Source organism: Mastacembelus armatus, chromosome 7 (genome assembly GCF_900324485.2).
Source record: "Mastacembelus armatus chromosome 7, fMasArm1.2, whole genome shotgun sequence".
Lineage (NCBI taxonomy): Eukaryota > Metazoa > Chordata > Actinopteri > Synbranchiformes > Mastacembelidae > Mastacembelus > Mastacembelus armatus.
In genome coordinates, this window is record NC_046639.1 from 23197837 (window position 1) to 23216565 (window position 18729).

An 18729-nucleotide genomic window follows, 5' to 3' on the forward strand; every position below is an offset into this window, starting at 1 on the left:
ATGCCCCAAACACTGAGCCGTCAACCCTTCCAGATGTTTGGACTTGGGTGGTGTAGAAAACTGGATTTATTCATAGAGTTCTTTCATTTGACTAATTTTTGGGTTATTATATTTTTATGCTGGCTTTTTTCTATTCTATTGCCTCTTTTAATAAGAAGTGTTTATAGAATTGATGACAAGGAGCAGAAAAATAAAATTATTAACAGCATACAATAAATACTTATTATTGGCACTTCAAATAATCTTCTGAGTAACCACATCTCTCTTCTTTAAGGCCTCATATGTCAAAGCTTTAAAATTTTTATTATTTATTATTTCACCAATTATTATATCAAATCCATTTTAGGAATCATAACACAGAGGCAAAAGGCGAAAGAAGCAGAAAGAAACCGCACAGAGGAAAACATAGTAATGATAAAACTAGACTGATATTTGGGCACACAAAACTTAATCTTATGTATTTTGAGGGGTTGTTATCTCTGGTCCACAGTCAGGTGGCGATAATACACCTTAAAGTTGGTTGCAAACCGCCAATAATAAAAAACGAAGAAGAAGAAGTCGGAACCATTTTTATTAGATTCCGTTTCTCCGACCTCTGTGTGGTGTTGCACTTCTATGGGAGGAAATGGCGCCTGTCAGGTGTAGTCGGGTTTACGGCGGCCAACCAGTCATGTCCTCTTCAAGTTGACACCGAAGTGTGACTCTGCCTCTCACCGCACAGAAATATGTTTGTAGGTGAAGAGAAACTCGCTTGGTGTCGGATATCGAAGACATAACAGGTAGGAGCAGACTTTTCCTCCTCAGAGTCACCGTTAGCTCAGCGGTTAACCCGTTAGCTTTAATCCCATAATCTGAGCAGTTAGCCTGAGCCCCTCCAGGTTTACTGGCCTTTAGTGGGTGTTGGTTTCTCCAATATCCGAGTATGGCTTGTGTCTAATGAACTGTCATCTAAATTGGCGAACTAAATGGATCAGGTCAGAAACCACCGTTTGGGTTTGGGTTTGGGTTTGGGTTTGAAGTGTCAGGTCCCAGGAAAGTCATCTCAGTTTCAGATCTGTGCAGAAAACAAATACATTCATACATGGGTTTTGTTTACACTAATTGGAAGTTTTTACTCATAAGGTCACAAACGGCTCACTAGCACTGCAGCATATGGATATGGAAGTGCTAATAGTAGTGGCTCAGTGTCAATGTTGTTTGATGACTGATCCAAATTTAGTGGATTATCTAAATATTTGTTTAAACAATAAGCAAATGCTCCTGGCCTACGATGTTTGACACCTTTCCATATACAATACTTACAATACTGTTCATGTTTTGATTGGGGATTGCTGCTGAAATGCTATATATGTATCAGAACTCTGGTGTGTTATGTCATGCATCTTGTACTTCTGCTGATTGGATTGTTTTTCTATCGACAGGAACTCCAGAATCAGTCGTTTGGGAACATTGTAGACATCCTACATTACAATGGCCAAAGAGCAGAAATCAAGCAGTGCAGAAACATTTGTATTGGCTGGAACAAACGGTCACAATGGCCAGCAGTGGCAGACTGGGATGAATAACTTGGTCAGTCACCCACCAGGTACTAACCACAAGTCGAGGATGGCCCGCGTCGCCTCAGATGCCAGGCAAAAGTGTGCCGCCTATGTGCTAGCACTGAGACCATGGAGTTTCAGTGCCTCACTCACACCGGTGGCCCTTGGCAGCGCTTTGGCGTACAAACTGGAGGGCTCTGTGGACTTGGTCATCCTGATGGTCTGTGCCGTGGCGGTCCTTGTTGTCCATGGGGCAGGCAACCTTGTAAACACATACTATGACTTCTCCAAAGGGATTGATCACAAGAAGAGTGATGATAGGACTCTTGTAGATGAAATATTGGCACCACAAGATGTTGTTATGTTTGGAGCATTGTTGTATTCTTTGGGTTGCTTGTGTGCCACTCTGCTCTACTTCCTGTCTACACTTAGGCTGGAGCACCTGGCCCTTATTTACTTTGGGGGACTCTCCAGCTCTTTTTTATACACTGGAGGTGAGTAGAACATTAACTTGAATTTCTTGGATTGTTACCTCTTGCATTGAAATTGCTTTATGCAGCATTGCATGGTGCTCCACATGTGAGCAAAAGTTTGGTGTTTACACAAACATTTTCCTGGGGTAGATATTTTAAAATGTCTCATGAAAAGGGAACTCTCCTGTCATGGACAAACATGTCATGATGAGTACTACTTATCCTGTAGTTGTTTTCTGAGCTGTCAAGTTAGAGAAAATACCCTCACTGATGTCCTCACTGTTACTTCAGCTTTGACTTTGAGACTACAAATATGAGTTTACATCATGAATGCAATACTGAATTGCTGGAATATTTTTTAAATGACTAACACAACATTAATCAGACCCCTAAAGAAAGTGTTGAGTGTAAACAAGATAGCTTTCACTACTATTTGTTTGCATAGTGGGCCTTCAGAGTTGGCCTAGATTCTTACCAAACGCCACAGTTTTGACAAAAAGGAAACTCTTCACATATGGAACTAAAGAGATGAAGAAATTATTGCAAAAGGAGGTGCTGGACATTCACTACTTTCATGATGTAGTGGCAGTTTGTTGACATCCCTTGATTGAAAATGTCAAATTTGGCTTCTGTTTACTCTTCTCCTCAGGTATTGGTCTGAAGTATGTGGCTCTAGGAGATGTGGTAATCCTTATAACCTTCGGCCCTCTGGCAGTCATGTTTGCCTATGCGGTACAGGTTGGCTACCTATCAGTGCTGCCACTGGTCTATGCTGTGCCCCTAGCCCTCAACACAGAAGCCATCCTTCACAGCAACAACACCAGAGACATGGACTCTGACAAGCATGCAGGCATCGTCACCCTGGCCATCCTCATAGGCCCAACGCTCTCCTATGTCCTCTACAATCTCCTGCTCTTTGTCCCCTATGTGCTGTTCTGCATCCTTGCCACCCGTTACACCATCAGCATGGCACTCCCTCTGCTCACGCTGCCCATGGCCTTTCCCTTGGAGAAGCAGTTCCGCAGCCAATGCTACGCCAAGATCCCCCAAAAGACGGCCAAGCTCAACCTTCTGATGGGACTTTTCTACGTGTTTGGGATCATTCTGGCACCTCCTGGCAGCTTGCCGTTACTGTGATTTATTAGCTTTGATATTTAAATTTTTGTTGTTTTAACTAGTTTATGTACCTCTTTTATTTTTACAAAGCTATATGAGGACTTTCATTGGCTTTAATTTATTGTCTAATTTTTATGCAGACCAGAGATTTAGTTTAGGTACTTGTCTTTCTCTTTGAAGGCATAATCAGATGTTTAGTTTTTTCAGTATTAAGCTCACTGTAATGTGTTGGTAAAAGTAAGAAGTGTTGGTGCCACTTTGTAGAGGTGGGCAACGTTTTCATCGTTTAAGCACAGACAATAAACCTACAGTTGCCATATTTGTAGTTCTTAAAGGCACAACATGTAACACTAAGACCTAGAAACATCCATAAACTTTTATTTACAAAATTGTACTTTCTGTGCAGTGCATACTGTTAATTTTTTCATTGTGATTTTCTTTTTGGAGAGCCACATAGTATTTCATTGGATCGTAATAAACTCGCTGATACTAATGTGCAATGTCTTTATTTTGGATTAATGAGACTCATACAAGAGGAGAAAACATTTATTAAATTGTAAATTGACAAGTTGATTAACTGATTTGTAAAAAGATTAAGCTGTATGATTCTTTTCATTCAAAATAGTAAAAGGCTGTGGGGCATGTAGATATAATATGAACTGCAGCAATGACCTAATGACTTAGGAAAAGACTACCAAAAATGAATGCCCTTGATTTTGTCCACCGCACCAACTTGCAGGTGTGAAAGCCTTTGGTTACAGAGCAGCATATATTTGTTTGCATAGACTTTTCCCCAGTGTTGTTAGAGAGCAGTACAGGCTCGACATTGATGAGAAGCTGATTATGCATTTGTGATACATTCCTAGCAGTAAATAAGTTTCAAGTGAATTTTGTGTCTGTGCTAAAAATAACATTCACAGTAACACTAAGGTGGAGGCACCAGGAATAATATTTGATTTGATTGGTGCAAACTGCATGTGATTGGCATAGTATTCTGCTGCTCCCTGTTTTTATTTTGCTTAACGGAATAGTTTTTTTATTTTGTTATAACATTTTCTAAATGAATTAAATCTGTTCATTAACAGTAGTGATATCCACAAAAAATTAATATGTGCAGCAGTGTATTTGTCAGCAGGGGGTGGTATTGGACAACTGTTAACTGGTGAAAATCTGTTAAGACGCTGTTTTTGCAGGGTCAGATATATCAATCATAGATCTGAATGCTTTACTGTCTGTATCTCCTATGTCAGTTAATGGTAAAAATCTGTACAAAATGTGTATTGGTACCTTTAATTTGAACAGGCTAAATATCACAATTGCAGTGCAGCATTCATTAGACCATATTATTATTCTTGTCATTTTGTTTATACTGCTTGTTGTTGTCACACATCTGTCACATGTAATGTTGTGTGTTTCAGAATATACATAGAATATTAATATAATCATCCTATGAAATTATATTGTAGCCATGACTGTTATGAAGTTCTGTCCTAACAGGCATGAATCTAACATTTTAAATTATGAGAAACAAGCAAGAGTAGGATGTCATCAGGCCTGCGGTAATGAGCCAATTGAATGACACAGTGTTGTAACTCTCTTGTCCACCAGGGGTCTGACAAAGATAAGACAATTACCAGTGAACCTCTGAGGAACTCTGACATGTTTTTGTGCTATTTTTATATTTTCACATTCCATGAAAGGGGAACTATACTTGGACGGTCAGAGGTCATGCTTTCCGTGTTGGATCTAATTTTATAGTTATAGTGGAGTTTTGCCCTAACATCAGTCACATTTTGCTGATTTACACAAGATTTACACATTTTTTCTCTCAGTCTGTTGAGAGTGTGAAGGGAAAACAAACTTACCGTATTTATTAATTAATTGTACACGCACATTTATTATTTATATTAGAATCGTATTTCTGTTCTTGTTTTGTGATCGTATTGCACCAAAAATGAATATGCAATAAATATTATTCACAATTACCTCTCAAACGATGTTTGACCATTATACTGGTGCAGTGAACAAACTCAGCTACCTGAGGTTATTTTTCTGCAGCTGGTAACCAAACGCATCTTAGCTGCGTTCAGGGGATGTTATGTTTATTACGACGAGCACGTGAAGGCAGCATTAGTAATGACGCAATGCATGGGCGTGTTGTCATGGTTGTGCGCTGCGAAACGTCTCCAAATACTAATTTATCACTAAACTAGTCATGTCATTGTTGGTGGTGGACAGCGACATGGAAATAGATTTGACTACAGAGTGAACACTGTTGATAGAGATCCGGTGAGTAGCTACACAATGACAGAAGTTGTTTTTAATGGCAATAAAGGATGAACAAACATTAGTTAGCTAGCTAGCGTCAGCGACGAGCTATCCACTACGCACGACCCCACCATCCTCTCTATGATAAAGACGCGCAGAGCTCATTTTGTCAGATTCATTTTGCCAAGCTTTTCGTTGTGTGTCACAATATATTGCTGACTAATGGTGCATTTGGATTCGATCTGCCCAGCAGCACTTCACCTCTATGAACATGAGATGTGGCTCAGTTACTTTGCCCGATATAAATACTCGTCTAGTTTTATTATGGTGCGCGATATGAATCTATTGATAGCGCTGTTATTAGCATCAGCTGTTTTAATTTTAGGGAGAGACCCCTGAGCTGTAATAAGAGATGGTTTGTGTGTTTGGCTTTTTCCCCCAAAGGTCTGTGCTTTTTATTTGGTGTAGGTGCCCAAAATTAAAAATAATAAAACGGCCAGTTTATGAACGACGTTTAGAGGTGGCGTCAATATATTTGGGGTGACCTGATCTGCCAGTAAATTGTCAATCTGTATATTTCCGTTATGTTTTATAATAAGAAAAATAGCTGTCACTGGACTAATATCTAATATAGTGATCACACTTAACCTCATTTAATCAGCTCGGATCACTCCTAGAGGAAAAAAATTGTTAATGTGTTTTACTGTCGTTGTTAAATGAGACCTAACCCTTCACACCTGTCATGTCTCTGGTCAGTGGGCAGTGATGAAGCAGGGCCCAGTTGCAGCTGCCACACACTGGAGCTGCAACTGGGCAGTCAGTTCTCAGCCACACCTACTTGGGAGCAAAGTTGTTTTTTTTTTAAGTTATCTGCTGTTTCTTTGTCTTGTTCATTCTGGGTTTCTTCTCTTCACCACTCGAAATCACACTAATCGATTAATCTTGAAATGTTGGCTGGATTACATTAAAAAAATAAATACCAGTGGTTCAGCCAAATAGAGGTGAGCGGTTGATTGGAGTTGAGGAGAAATGGGGAAAATATTGTGTGGATGTTCTCAAGGTAAGAACTGTCAATACAATTTGTGTAAAACTAACCTTTAGTATTGATGGTTTCAGGAGGCATGTTTTGTTTGTGCTGTAGTCCTTGTTCTTTATAGACTAAAGTCTTGGCATGCATTTGTCTGCCAAGACGTGCCAATTACTTCTGCATAATTCCATGTCTCTGTCAGTAGTCATTTATATATCTTATTTATATAGTCTGATCTTCATACACTTCATTTTCAGCATAACAGTAGGAGCGAGTTTCATATCCAGCTTGCAGATTATAGCCAGTGTGGTTACTAAGAAAACTAACATTTAAAAGAAAATGACATTCCTGGTTGACAGATGGGTGTGATATTGAAATTTGGAGAGTGACAGTAGCTATCACCACAGTGCAGTAACATTTTTCACAGTAACCAGTATTGTTTGGCTGTGGTTGCAGTCAGCAGCATTTGGGCCAAATAACCACTGGCTTTAACTGTAATATTTCTCTGCTGTTCAGTTTTCCAATAGAATGTAATTCCCCTCTCCCTGGAACAGTTAGAAGACTATTGACCTGAAGCTTTTGTGTGCAACAAAGTGAAATTCAGGGTTTTGAGCACTACAGATTAAAGGCTTCTTGTGGGCTACCAGTCATGTTATAGTTATACAATATGTAATAGTGATAGTAATAGTTATACTAGTGCTGTAGTCATGGATTTACATTGCCCATCCCAGTCTTTGCCAGCTGACACGAGTTTCAGCGGAGAGATTAATACTTTTTCCCTACCAGGATCTTCCCAGCTGAACTGGGAATTCATACCAACAGACATCTGGCCACCAGCCAGTCCTGTAATAGTTACAAAGATGACAATTTGAGTTGCAATCTGTTTTGCTGTCTTGGGAATGTCAGCATCCCAGTGTCATCCAGTATGATCAATGATGATGTCAGTAGTCATCCATCCATCCATTATCTATACCTGCTTATATCTAACCAGGGTCACAGAGATCTGCTGGAGCCTATCCCAGCTCTTTTTGGGTGAAAGGCAGGGGTCCACCCTGGACAGGTCACCAGTCCATCACAGGGCCACATAGAGACAAACAACCTCACACACTCACACTCACTCCTATGGGCAATTTAGAGTTAAAAATGTCAGCGATCACTGTGTGAAAATTTGGTGCTCATAGCTGCAGGATAGGATCCAGAAAGAATACTTAAAGCTGAAGGAGCAGGACCAGTATTTACAGCCTGAAAAAAGGTGAATGTTATTTATAAGTGAGTTTAAGGATAAAATGTCATCATAGTGTCAATTCACATTGCACAGATGGTTATGTGCTTTAATCTGAACAGAAAGGATAGCTAGTTCAAGACCAGAGTACACAGGGCAACAATAGAGTTGAGTGTTTGACTTGCTGATTTTATTTTGCAGCCATAAACATGTTTACTCCTCTCTTGTTTTTCATACTTTATTAGAGGATCCAAATATTGCCTGGATACATGCCAGAGTGGTTGGTTTATTAGATGCACCTGATGGCTCTATCCCAGTATCTAAGTATCTTTGTGTCTTTCTCTGCAGCGATCAAGCTCATATTTGACCTGTCTTCCTGATCTGGTGACTGGCATGTTCATGTGTACGTGTCAGTGTCTACTGAAAAAGGAGCTGTGTGAATGAATGCTTCCTTTTATATGATTGAGACCAACACTTCCATTACATGGACAGCAGCAGCTTTGTTTACAAGATGGGAGAGTGGTGTAATAAACTTCATTATAAGCCTGTCTCAACAACATCCTAAGCCCCCATTAATTCACTGACTGTGTTCTGGCAGCATGAGTTGCACATTCATGTGTGTGTGACAGCATTAGTGGAGTGACGTTTTGGCTGGTTGTTGGAGCCATATTGTTGATGTCTCCCACAGCTGTGGCCCCATTAAAAGAGCATTGTTCAAGGCTAGAAAAGCACAGGGAAACACACACACACACACACACACACAGTCACACAGACACACACACACACACACACACACACACACACAGTCACACACAGTCACACAGACACACACACACACACACACACAGTCACACAGTCACACAGTCACACAGTCACACAGTCACACAGTCACACAGACACACACACACACACACACACACACACAGTCTCCCTCTTCCTTCTGAGCTGGGAGCAGACTTCGGGCTGGTATTACCACCTCACCAGCGGCATAAACCAGTTTGCAACTGAAAATGACCATCATGGCAGGTGCCCATTCATCAAAATATCCTCTGACCCCATCCCTTTTTTTTCCCTGCGTGCACACAGACACACAGACAGACCCTCCCACTGAAATGTATGCCCCTCCCCTCTCCCCTCTGTCCTCTGCTTGTCTGATTATTGGCAGTAGAAGGAATAGTGTCCTCATGGCTATGAAAGAAAGGGCTGTACATCCTTATGTTGAGCTTGATGCGCATGTGTTTACACATACTGATCAGTAAACACTGTGTGTAACCTTGTGTTATTGACGCTCACGTCCCCCTGATGATGGAATATAGCATCTGAGGAGTCCCATGCGGAGCAAAGCCAGTTGGCCTGTTTTTTTGCAAGAGCAAGAGAATGTCGACCTGAATGCAGCGCTCGTCAGGCAGCCACTCTCACTGGCCATCCTCCTCCCTCTCCTCTCCTCCTCCACGGTGATAATCCTTGCTGACACAACGCACAAAGGACTAAATGCTGGCTGCATCCTCCAGCAGCAGGGCTCTCTCCTTTTCCTCCTCGAGCTCCGATCCTTTAGAGCTGGGCTGTTTGCCGGTACGGCAGGACGCTGTTTCTGTAAGACTGCTTGCAACTGTGCATTACATCTCTGGAATCCTGGCCTGGCTGCCCTTCTCCTCCACCCCCTGTATCCTCTCCTCCTGCTCAGCCAATTCATTCAGGGAGTGCATCACAACAGGGCTCCAGAGGCGTCTTTTTGTCTCGCTGGACGCTGGTGGTAGCTCTTTTTTTTTTTTTTTATCTTCTGATATGTTTAAGTAACAGGAGTTGATTCCTCTTCTTCCCTTCCTTGTTTTTGTTGGTCTCTGTTCACCCTACTGCAGATCACTGTACCAACAGGTAAACTAGTTTCATTTATCAAGTGATGCAGTTCAGTCTTGACTATTTGGGTAATGCTAGCACGTCTTCTGGATTTTAAGATTAGAGCAGAATATATTTTTCCTGTCAGTCAAATTCAGTGAAATGAGATTGGAATTTTAGAATAAAGATTAGCCATTGTCACTTTGTCCTTTAAATGAAATATGTCTGCTTTTGATTTGCTGATGTGTCTGTAATAGGATTAAGTGCAAACATAACAAACATACATGGAGCTGGTGTGTGTCCATGGCCATGTTACTGCAGTTGTGCCACATGTCATTGCAATCTGCTGTAAAGCCAGTAGACATACTAAGCAGGCAGGCAGACACCTGGCTGACCTGGCTGCGCGGTCACTGTGTAAGACTGGTGATGGTCAGTGAGAAATGTTTGTTCTGACCTGCAGACACAGCATCGCAGCCATTTATCAAGTATAGTGATGTCAAAGTTATGCGAGTAGTTTTGGGTTTTAGTGTGTGGATGCTTGGTTTCAGGCTGTCTAACCACAGCATGTTCAATGGGCAGGATACAGATTTTTATTCGAAGTAGCTATTATAACATTAGACACTTTGAACTTAACTATATCATATACACAATAGCTATAGTGCTGTGGGATGTTAATCAGATTGTGTAGGTGATGGTTTGAGGTGCTGACATGACTATTTATTTTCATCTTTCAAACACTAAATGAAATGATTGTATCAGGCACAGCCAAGATTGTTTCAGCACAGACCGGAACTTTAGTGCACAAGTAGCAACATGTGACTCCAGTTGATTTTGGACACGTTTCACTTGCCCGGACAGGTAAAGCCCCGAAGTTTGGACTTACAGTTTGGACTGATCAAAACTTACCCACATTACTGATTATGTGACACAACAATTCCTCGCTACTATATAAACTAATGTATTTACTTGAATCAGAGTCCTAATGAAACATCAGCACTGCTCCTTTTGTACATTATTTCTTCACTTTGCTCAGCCAGCTTGTTTTTTTTCTGATAAGGTTCCAGGCTTGTTCAGACCTTGAGCAACGTCAGTCAGACCAAAATCATCAGGGAGAAAAAAACTGCATGTTCCAAAACAAAGGGCAAAGTTCACAGCAAACCATTCACTCCCCCATTAGTAGGATGACTGCTTCATTGAGGTTGTCAAATGGTCCTGCTGATAGACCTGGGATAATAGCAGTGTAACATTGTGGTGGAATAATACAGCAGCCAGCATGTTCAAAAGTGGCCTGAAGATCATTGGGAGTGAGTATGATAATTCATGATGGTACCTAAATCTCAGCACAGCGTCACCTAATGTCCTGTAGGTGTTCTTAGGGAACATGGCTTGCTATGGTGGAGCTGTTGTAAAATTCTCCAGGGATAAAGTTTGCTGATATGAACAATTCATTTTGCTTTTTTAAACATAGTGTGCGGTCATCAAGCTTTGTAAGGATACTGATACAATGATCATTTGCAAAGACAGCACATACGCAAACACGCAAAGCTCACAAATAAATATTTGAAGACGATGTAGTACATTTTGTATTTGTTTCAGTTATTTAATTATATGTGATCATTATGATCTAGTCTACAGTGCTTGTTTAAGTGAGATTTGAGGTAGGCAGGCTGAGCAGAAGCCTGAAATGGAGAGTCTTATTTTAGGCCTGTCGCCCACTCTGAGGAGATCTTTGTAAATGTGTTATTTACTCAGGGTCCGTATTGATTTTTCTGAAAGTCTCCTGGTCACCAGATGTTTCTGTTCTTTTCTGTTCTTATTAGGCCTTAGAGTGAGGATATAAGCCAGTCTGACCACATGTCATGGGACATACAGTTCAGGCATTTACTGCATTACACGGTATCATGTATCTGATGCCACTGGATCTGCCAATAATAATACTCCTGACTCATTTTCCATTTTGAAGCTGCTCTGTGCTTATTATCAGATCTGGGTCTCCCCTTGGGCTGGGTAGAGATCTAGAAATATTCTTTATCCGCTTAGTGAAACCATCAGTGCCTGTGTCATGTGATGGGCCTGCTTGGAGCAGATACACATGTACTGTAGCATTACTATATTGATTGTAAAATATTTTGTTTAACCTTATGTTAAACCAACCAGACAGTCACAGAGAAGACTGGCAACAGAGCCTACTTCCAGTCCCTTCTGATCACATGGGACTGTGGGATTCCCACTCCCACTGCAGCAGTTCATTTGCCAGTGTCTAGTCTTTCAGTGCTACATGACATTTTACACCATGTTTCCTTTGATCACATTTTGAAGGAAATGCTCTGATGTGTGCTGATGTGGTAAATTGCTGTAGATGATGAATACATAGGTGGTAGAGCTCCACATTTAGCAGTGGGCCTCACTCTGACTCCTTACAATAAAATTCACTAGAACTGCTTTTTTAATATAAAGTACATACTATATAAACGAGAAGCTCACATGTACTTACTGTTGTACTGTTACTGCATTATTTCCATTTACTGAACAAATCCAGTTCATTACATTATGTTTTTGAATACTAAGTGATTTTTTTTTTTTTGCAAGCTCAGGGGTTTAGAGGGTATTTTTGTTTTCTGTCAATTATTGTGTAACACTCATTCTTAACCATTTTCATCTTTTTTTACTGAAATTTAAAGTGATATCGCCGTGAGAATGTAAATTATTTATTGATATTTAGCATCACAGTTTAAAAAAAGGTTCCTAGGTGAACCTTGGTAAGATAACTACTTTATGGGAATGACCAAATATCCCTGAGCAGTTATTGAGTGTGTGCATTTGTTTGCGGTGGTGTGTGTATTTGTGTTGTGGCCAAATGCCTGGTTGTTTATGTGAAGGAAGCTGACAGTGCCCTCCCACATTATCCCTCAGTGAGGTGTGTGACGGAAGCCAGCCCATCTGTTATTGCAGGCAGTGAGCTGTAATCCTGCCCGTCTCAGCCCTTAGTTGCAGATTGACACAGGCATTTCTGCAACACAGGTGGCCTGGTCATGACTGCCTTTACCCCCGTTCACAGGGAAAAGTAATGAGTATGTTTTGGACAGCCAGCATCCGTTGGGTCTAAATAGATATTTGCCTTTGCACTGTGGAAATTGATTTATTGGTAACAGTCCACCTGTCAGAGTTTCATACAAGACAGTTTTAATTGCTCAGACTTGTAAGGCTTCTAGTCTTTGTTCTCAAGCTTTTTTTAAAGAGCTGGTTTTGTGCCACCTATTTACTGTAAATTCAGCAGAAAGACGTCTATGTATTATAGAGATTTCAATCTGATTCTAGTTTCCTAAAACAAGATCTAAATCATTGCCCAAAACAGGATTGAAAACAGGTGTGGGGGAAATGTGTGGCAATTTGTCTGTCTAAAAAATTTAGATGTATTATTTTAGATTTAAACAATTTGCCTATTGTTTTTGGTTTTAATGATTGTCATTTATTAAAGCATAATTGGGATACTGTATCTCTGATGTTTACTTCTGTTCACAGTGAGCGTCCTATATATCTTCATTATCCTGGATGACATCTTGGCTGCTGCAGATTTCAGATTTTTCAGCTCAGCATTTAATGTGCTCCTGTTAGTTAGAAAACATTCAGAGCAAATTTCATCAAGTCCAATGGCACAGGGCTGGAGTTTGGCCTGCTGGCCCCGGCAGATATCAGTACACACACGATATTGAATTGCATATGTAAACATTAAAGTGTATGTACAAAAGCTTAAAAAGGACTGAACACTTTTCAGAACCGATGTGTTTTTGTGCAATCATTTGTCAGTCTAGAGCACACCGAGTCGATTTCTTTGCTCCTGAGGCTTTAGCAGTTATCTTGAAAACTGTTCCGATGGTCAAACTAGTTTGTTCTGTACTATCAGATCTACTCAGGCTGCTTTACTTTGTATATTTGCAGTTCCAAATTCACTCTTAGGATCTTCACATTTTCTGTGTGTACAGGACTTTCTGGCAGTGACCACCTGTCAACAGCAAAAAATAATAAACACTGGGTTTTAAGATTTTTTACCAGATATGTTTTGGGAACCGTGTGTTTTTTTTTTTTTTTGTGGAGTGTGTATGTGTAAACGATGTTATTACAGAGACAAAAGATAAAGCTCACTGTAAGAAATGGTGTCCCTGTGGATATGGGGTAGGAGTTTATTGTGTAGGTAGTTATCCCTTAAATCCCCCGTGTTATGTCTACTTGCCAGCACAAGTCCTGGTTTATTTAATAATGATAAGTTATCAGAGTGCTCTGTCTGAATTCTCTACGGAACATGCAGCGTGGGGGTGGGGAGGATGTGGGTACTGTATGTGTGGGTAGCAGAACAGTTTTAAATGTAGGTGGTGGGTTAGGTTTTTTTTGGTCTGTGTCTGTAGGACAGTTTCTCTAAGCAGAATGATGGATTAAGGGCCTAAAGTTTTAAAGTAAGGCATTCAGGGCCTTGAATTATTGTGATTATATTCTCACTTATTGTTAGATGTAGATCAACTTGGCATTTCCTGCATCCATCCACACCCAGACTGCTGGGAGCTGAAAGCCGTCCACTTCCCGAGACAGCTCCTCTGTTTGGATGCTAACATGTTAGTTGACTTGCAGGAATATTATTCCAGTGCATAAAAGAGGCTAAGCTGTCATTTTAGGGAGAAAATGGAGTATAAGCAGCCTGCTTTCTCTCCTTTGATCCCCTACATCCCATATGTTTTCATGCTTAAGCATATGCCTTTAATACCAAAATGACATTGTAATCTTGATATGCATGCAAATGTAATCTCAGCCACATTACAGACATCTGTCTGCCCTGTTACTGAAAAGATTTTTGAAGTAATCCCTGTAGCTGAACTGGCACGCTATATGCTAAAAAGCACACTGGGAGAAAATTATGAATAAATTGAGTGTATTGGGTAAGATTAAGGATTTTCTTCACACGTATGTGGATAAACTTTAAAACAGCATTTACACGTTGAAGGTTTCCTGTCTATGTAAGCATTTAGTCTCTGTAATACAGAAAAGCTTAATTCCCATAATTGTCACTCAAATTTAGATTAATAGCTGTCTTAAATGGTGGATTGCCACCAAGATCGTGTCAAATGTATGAACCTTTTTATCAAACACGTCACTCTGTTTCAGTGTAAACACAGGTGTTTTGTGTTGCTATATAGCCAGTCACGCAGTACACATACTGCTGTTCTGTCTGTTGACAGTTGTAAAAATGTCTACACTGTTGGCTTGCTAATAGGGCTGGGAATTAGAAGTTGGTGACACGTTTGTGAAATCATAAGTCAGCTTTCTAGAAGTCATTTTTTCTCTTTCACACCACAACACGAGTCATGCAGGTAGTTTTTTTTTTGTATGCGGTGGTAATGCAAAGCAGGACCTGTTAGTTACAGTAACAAATGACAACACTTAGGGTGTCTGCTTTACTTCCTAGAGGTACTGTGTATTATTCTAGATTAACCGCACTTGCCTGAGAAATGATTTATCACTGTTTGATTTCTCCAGGTGGCATATGTCATTGCCACCAAATGATTATTTTCTTAGTTTAAGAAAAGAAGCATAGACCCAGGAAGACAATCACAGTATATTTTCTCTTTCTTTAAAAACTGCAGTTATATTGTTTGTAGTACAAATGGACATGGCCTTTTACAAACTTTGCAAGTCTGCAGTTTTTCTTTCTGCAAACACTCAAATATTAGACAATAACAGCACTGCAGTAGCAACAAGGAATGCTTTATATGTGTTAATTGTAGTGTTGAAGGAAAGACATTGCATCAATAGATAAAATAATGTCTGAGGTGTCATGTGTGATTAATGGTTGATTGGATTAATGGTCATGATTGGATGTCTGTTGATTGCCTTGATCACCTAACGTTCCTTGCATTGTTGCTTGCATCTGCAGGCATTCACTGGAGTCATCAGTCAAGTCAACATGACTTTGTGTGAGCTCTCATACGTCTGTCTCTGTGATGAGATTTCTTACTCTAGGATTTCTTTTCTAGGTTTTTGGGTTAATGTTGGGATTACTGTATAATGATACCTTTGTACAAAGCTGCAAGCTACATGAGCACTTTGTACCTTCATAAATGTTTTGCTGTAAATGACCATGGGTGTTTTCCAGTACACTGTGTGTTGTTAGGTTTGTTGTTTGTTTGCTTTATGATGCTCAACTTTACCCCCTGCACCTTATGAATGTTAATTTAGGGTCAGTTTAATGCAATTGAGTGTTATGATTGAGATTTAGGATATGAATGAAGACAGACTGAACAGACTGTCCTGTTAAGGATGTTTGTTTGTTTGTGTGTGTGTGTGTGTGTGTGTGTGTGTGTGTGTGTGTGTGTGTGTGTGTGTGTGTGTGTGTGTGTGTGTGTGTGTGTGTGTGTGTGTGTGTGTGTGTGAGAGAGTGTCATGTCAGGCCTTGATTAGCTCAGCAGGGCAGAGCAGTGGTGTCCAGCTTGTATGCCATGACACACAGCAAGGCTTCCAGTGAACAGCATTGAAATTAATGACACATATGGCTTGTTGTTTATGACTCTACCAGCAGCCACTGACAGACACACAACCAGACAACACACAGGTTGTGTGATTTCATTGTTTAAATGCAGTGAGATGGACTAAATGTTTTTTTGAAGCTGTTACTGTATCAGGAACTCTAGAGGAGTTAGCAAGGATCAGCCAATGAGCAGTTTTGTTATTGCTACTTTGCTACAGCTGCTTTGCTGTGGTGTTTGCCTCAGTTTTCATTAAACCTTTATTTTCTTTTACCTCCAGTCACCCCTGATCTGTTCCCAGAAACGCCCCTGGTGCCGTCCCTGCCTGCAATATCGTCAGTGCGAGCCAGCTCTGCCCTTCAGAGGACCCGGAGGCGCAGCAGCAGCGGAAGTGACAGCGCTGCCAGGCCCCGCCCGTTGCGCTCAGCCCCCAGGCCAAGGCCCAGTAGAGGCAGCATGGAGGTGGGCATGCGCGTGGTGCGCGGCCTGGACTGGAAATGGGGAAACCAGGATGATGGCGAGGGTCATGTGGGCACCGTGGTGGAAATCGGCCGACAGGGCAGCACTACCACACCAGACAAGACAGTAGTGGTGCAGTGGGACAGCGGCACACGGACTAACTACCGCACTGGTTACCAGGGTGCCTATGACTTGCTGCTGTATGATAACGCTCAGATTGGTAAGCAGTCAAAGACGAGGGTCATACTAACACACTGGGCCAGTTAGGGCTGGGTCTCATTAGAATTGTTTCAATATATGACACTTGAGTTACTCAGAGTTGTACAGCCACATGGTCAAACTTATTAAACCTTTCCTTTTGCAGTCGAACAGAAAACGTTATTTTTTGTAGAATTCAAAAATGAGGACAGTCATTAATTAAAGGTATTTCCTCTTATCCTGAAACGAGCAGCAGCCTTTCTGTCAACAGTGCTGAGAATCTGGGGATAGTTATCTGAACCCAGGGCTCCAAATAAAGGGTCTCAAACTTTAAAGGGATGTCATTTGGGAGAACGTCTTTTCAAAACTTCATGAACCTCCTGCCAGAGAGTACTTAATAGACCAGGATATATGATAATGGTTTGCCTCGGAGGACTCACCCTGTTTCTAGCAACTGGGCAGTTTAGTATAATGAGCCTTTTGAACAGGATTAATGAAGAACCTGATGAGGTGTTTCCAAAAAAAGTCTTGATAAAGCTGAGCATAAAATTTTCCATTGTAGCTCATTTCTCTCAGTTTTTTTCTTTGGTATATTTAGGTTTCCCTCCCTTTCTCATTTTTCTTTTAAACTAAGACTTCAATTCTGTTTGTTGTAGAAATTCAAGATGTACAGTATGCATCTTCAAAGACCTTGAGCAGCATACTACTCTAATACTTTTATTTTCTGAGGGCATTGTGAGTAAGCACGGCACAGAAAGATGACCCGTCATCATCAGCCACCAAGCTCTATTTTGGACCTGAATGACATAAACATTTATGCAGGTCTCATTAGCATTTTGCTCCATTTAGAACAACATTTCTATGTGAGAAGTTGAGTGAAGGCAGAGGAGAAGAGATGAAGAACTGAGGGTTTTTTCTGCTCTTTATGTATTAGTTTTCCCCATCTCACAATGTTTGTGATAAGTGGCATCAGTAAGGACTTGACATTATGCCTTGTCTGCTTCAGACCTTTAGAAACCTCAGGCATGCTCCGTTTATGATCCCATTCACTTTTCTTTAACGACCTCTCCTTCCCCTCTAGGGGTGCGCCATTCCAACATCATCTGTGACAGCTGCAAGAAGCATGGCATCATGGGAATGCGATGGAAGTGCAAGGTGTGCTTTGACTACGACCTGTGCACTCAGTGTTATATGAACAACAAGCATGACCTGAGCCACGCTTTTGAGCGCTATGAGACTGCACACTCCCAGCCGTGAGTACTGCACTGCAATTTTCCCAGGCCCAATAAGTCTCATTTAAATTCTAATTGTGGTGTCAACTATTACAGCATTTCTGTTCGTCTAGCTTCCTCTGTTCAAATCTAGTTAATCTTATAGGATGTCGTCTCTTTTTAGTGTTGTCTTCCACTTGACTTTCATTACTCTGTAGTCCTACAGCTTAATGCTAGCCTACAGTGTAAACATCAATGAGATAGCATAACATTGATGAAAGTGGATTGTTAATATCTTTACACTGCAGTAAAGCAGTTTTGTTTCATCCCAAGGCCTTTCCTTGAGCAGGGTCAAATAATGTGTGTTGACCTTTACACACAAACACAGATACTGTAGTTAGAAAATCATTGTTTTATTTATTGCTGTATTTATAAAATTGAGTGGAAGAGTTGCATTGCCTGTGTTTTCTTACTAAAATACAAGTTTCAGCTAAGCCACTAGCCAGTGTTCTTGCGTTAGGATTCGATTAAATTTGTGTCAATCTTAAACTATGCTAACCAACCAAAAAATTAAAGTAAGGTATCTCCACCAGCTACAGCTATAAAGTCTTATATGAACAGCATTTTATATAACACAGGCAACTCTTAAAATAGTTGCTTTGTTTGTGCTTTGATAATTTATTACCACTAACACTGCAAAACAACCTGCAGTATGTTGTAAGAACCTCATTGTGTTCATATACATTAGCAGCAAGTCCTCTTAAATTATTGACTGCAATAAAAAAATACAATTTTAGCAAGTTTCACTAGGACATTCATAATCAAAAAGCTGTTGTTTCTGTGTTTAGTCAGTGCAGTTAAAGCTGCGC

At 40.6% G+C, this 18729-nt stretch overlaps 2 protein-coding genes across 4 annotated transcripts in view; both read left to right on the forward strand.

The window, feature by feature from the left end:
- Nucleotides 1-595: 595 nt before the first annotated feature.
- On the forward strand, nt 596-3620 carry ubiad1 (UbiA prenyltransferase domain containing 1). The gene is made up of 3 exons (XM_026331358.1): nt 596-779; nt 1422-2032; nt 2661-3620. The coding sequence occupies exons 2-3, from the start codon at nt 1471-1473 to the stop codon at nt 3146-3148; spliced, it is 1050 nt and encodes a 349-aa protein (XP_026187143.1). The 5' UTR covers nt 596-779; nt 1422-1470; the 3' UTR covers nt 3149-3620.
- A 1658-nt stretch (nt 3621-5278) lies between these two features.
- Nucleotides 5279-18729, forward strand: part of mib2 (MIB E3 ubiquitin protein ligase 2) — a 36707-nt gene continuing 23256 nt past the window's right edge. The window contains exons 1-3 of one of the 3 annotated variants that reach the window (XM_026332048.1): nt 5279-5416; nt 16273-16671; nt 17731-17902. In XM_026332048.1, coding sequence (XP_026187833.1) covers nt 16449-16671; nt 17731-17902 — 395 coding nt within the window. In that variant the 5' untranslated portion in view covers nt 5279-5416; nt 16273-16448. Of the gene's footprint in view, nt 5417-9424; nt 9520-10683; nt 10785-16272; nt 16672-17730; nt 17903-18729 lie in introns of those variants that run through there. The other 2 variants (XM_026332049.1, XM_026332047.1) reach the window with 2 other exon arrangements.

Coding starts and splice junctions, on each gene's coding strand:
- ubiad1 (XM_026331358.1), top strand. CDS start 1,471: ATGGCCAAAGAGCAGAAATCAAGCAGTGCAGAAACATTTGTATTGGCT. Junction 2,033..2,660: donor CTCTTTTTTATACACTGGAG/GTGAGTAGAACA, acceptor TCTTCTCCTCAG/GTATTGGTCTGAAGTATGTG.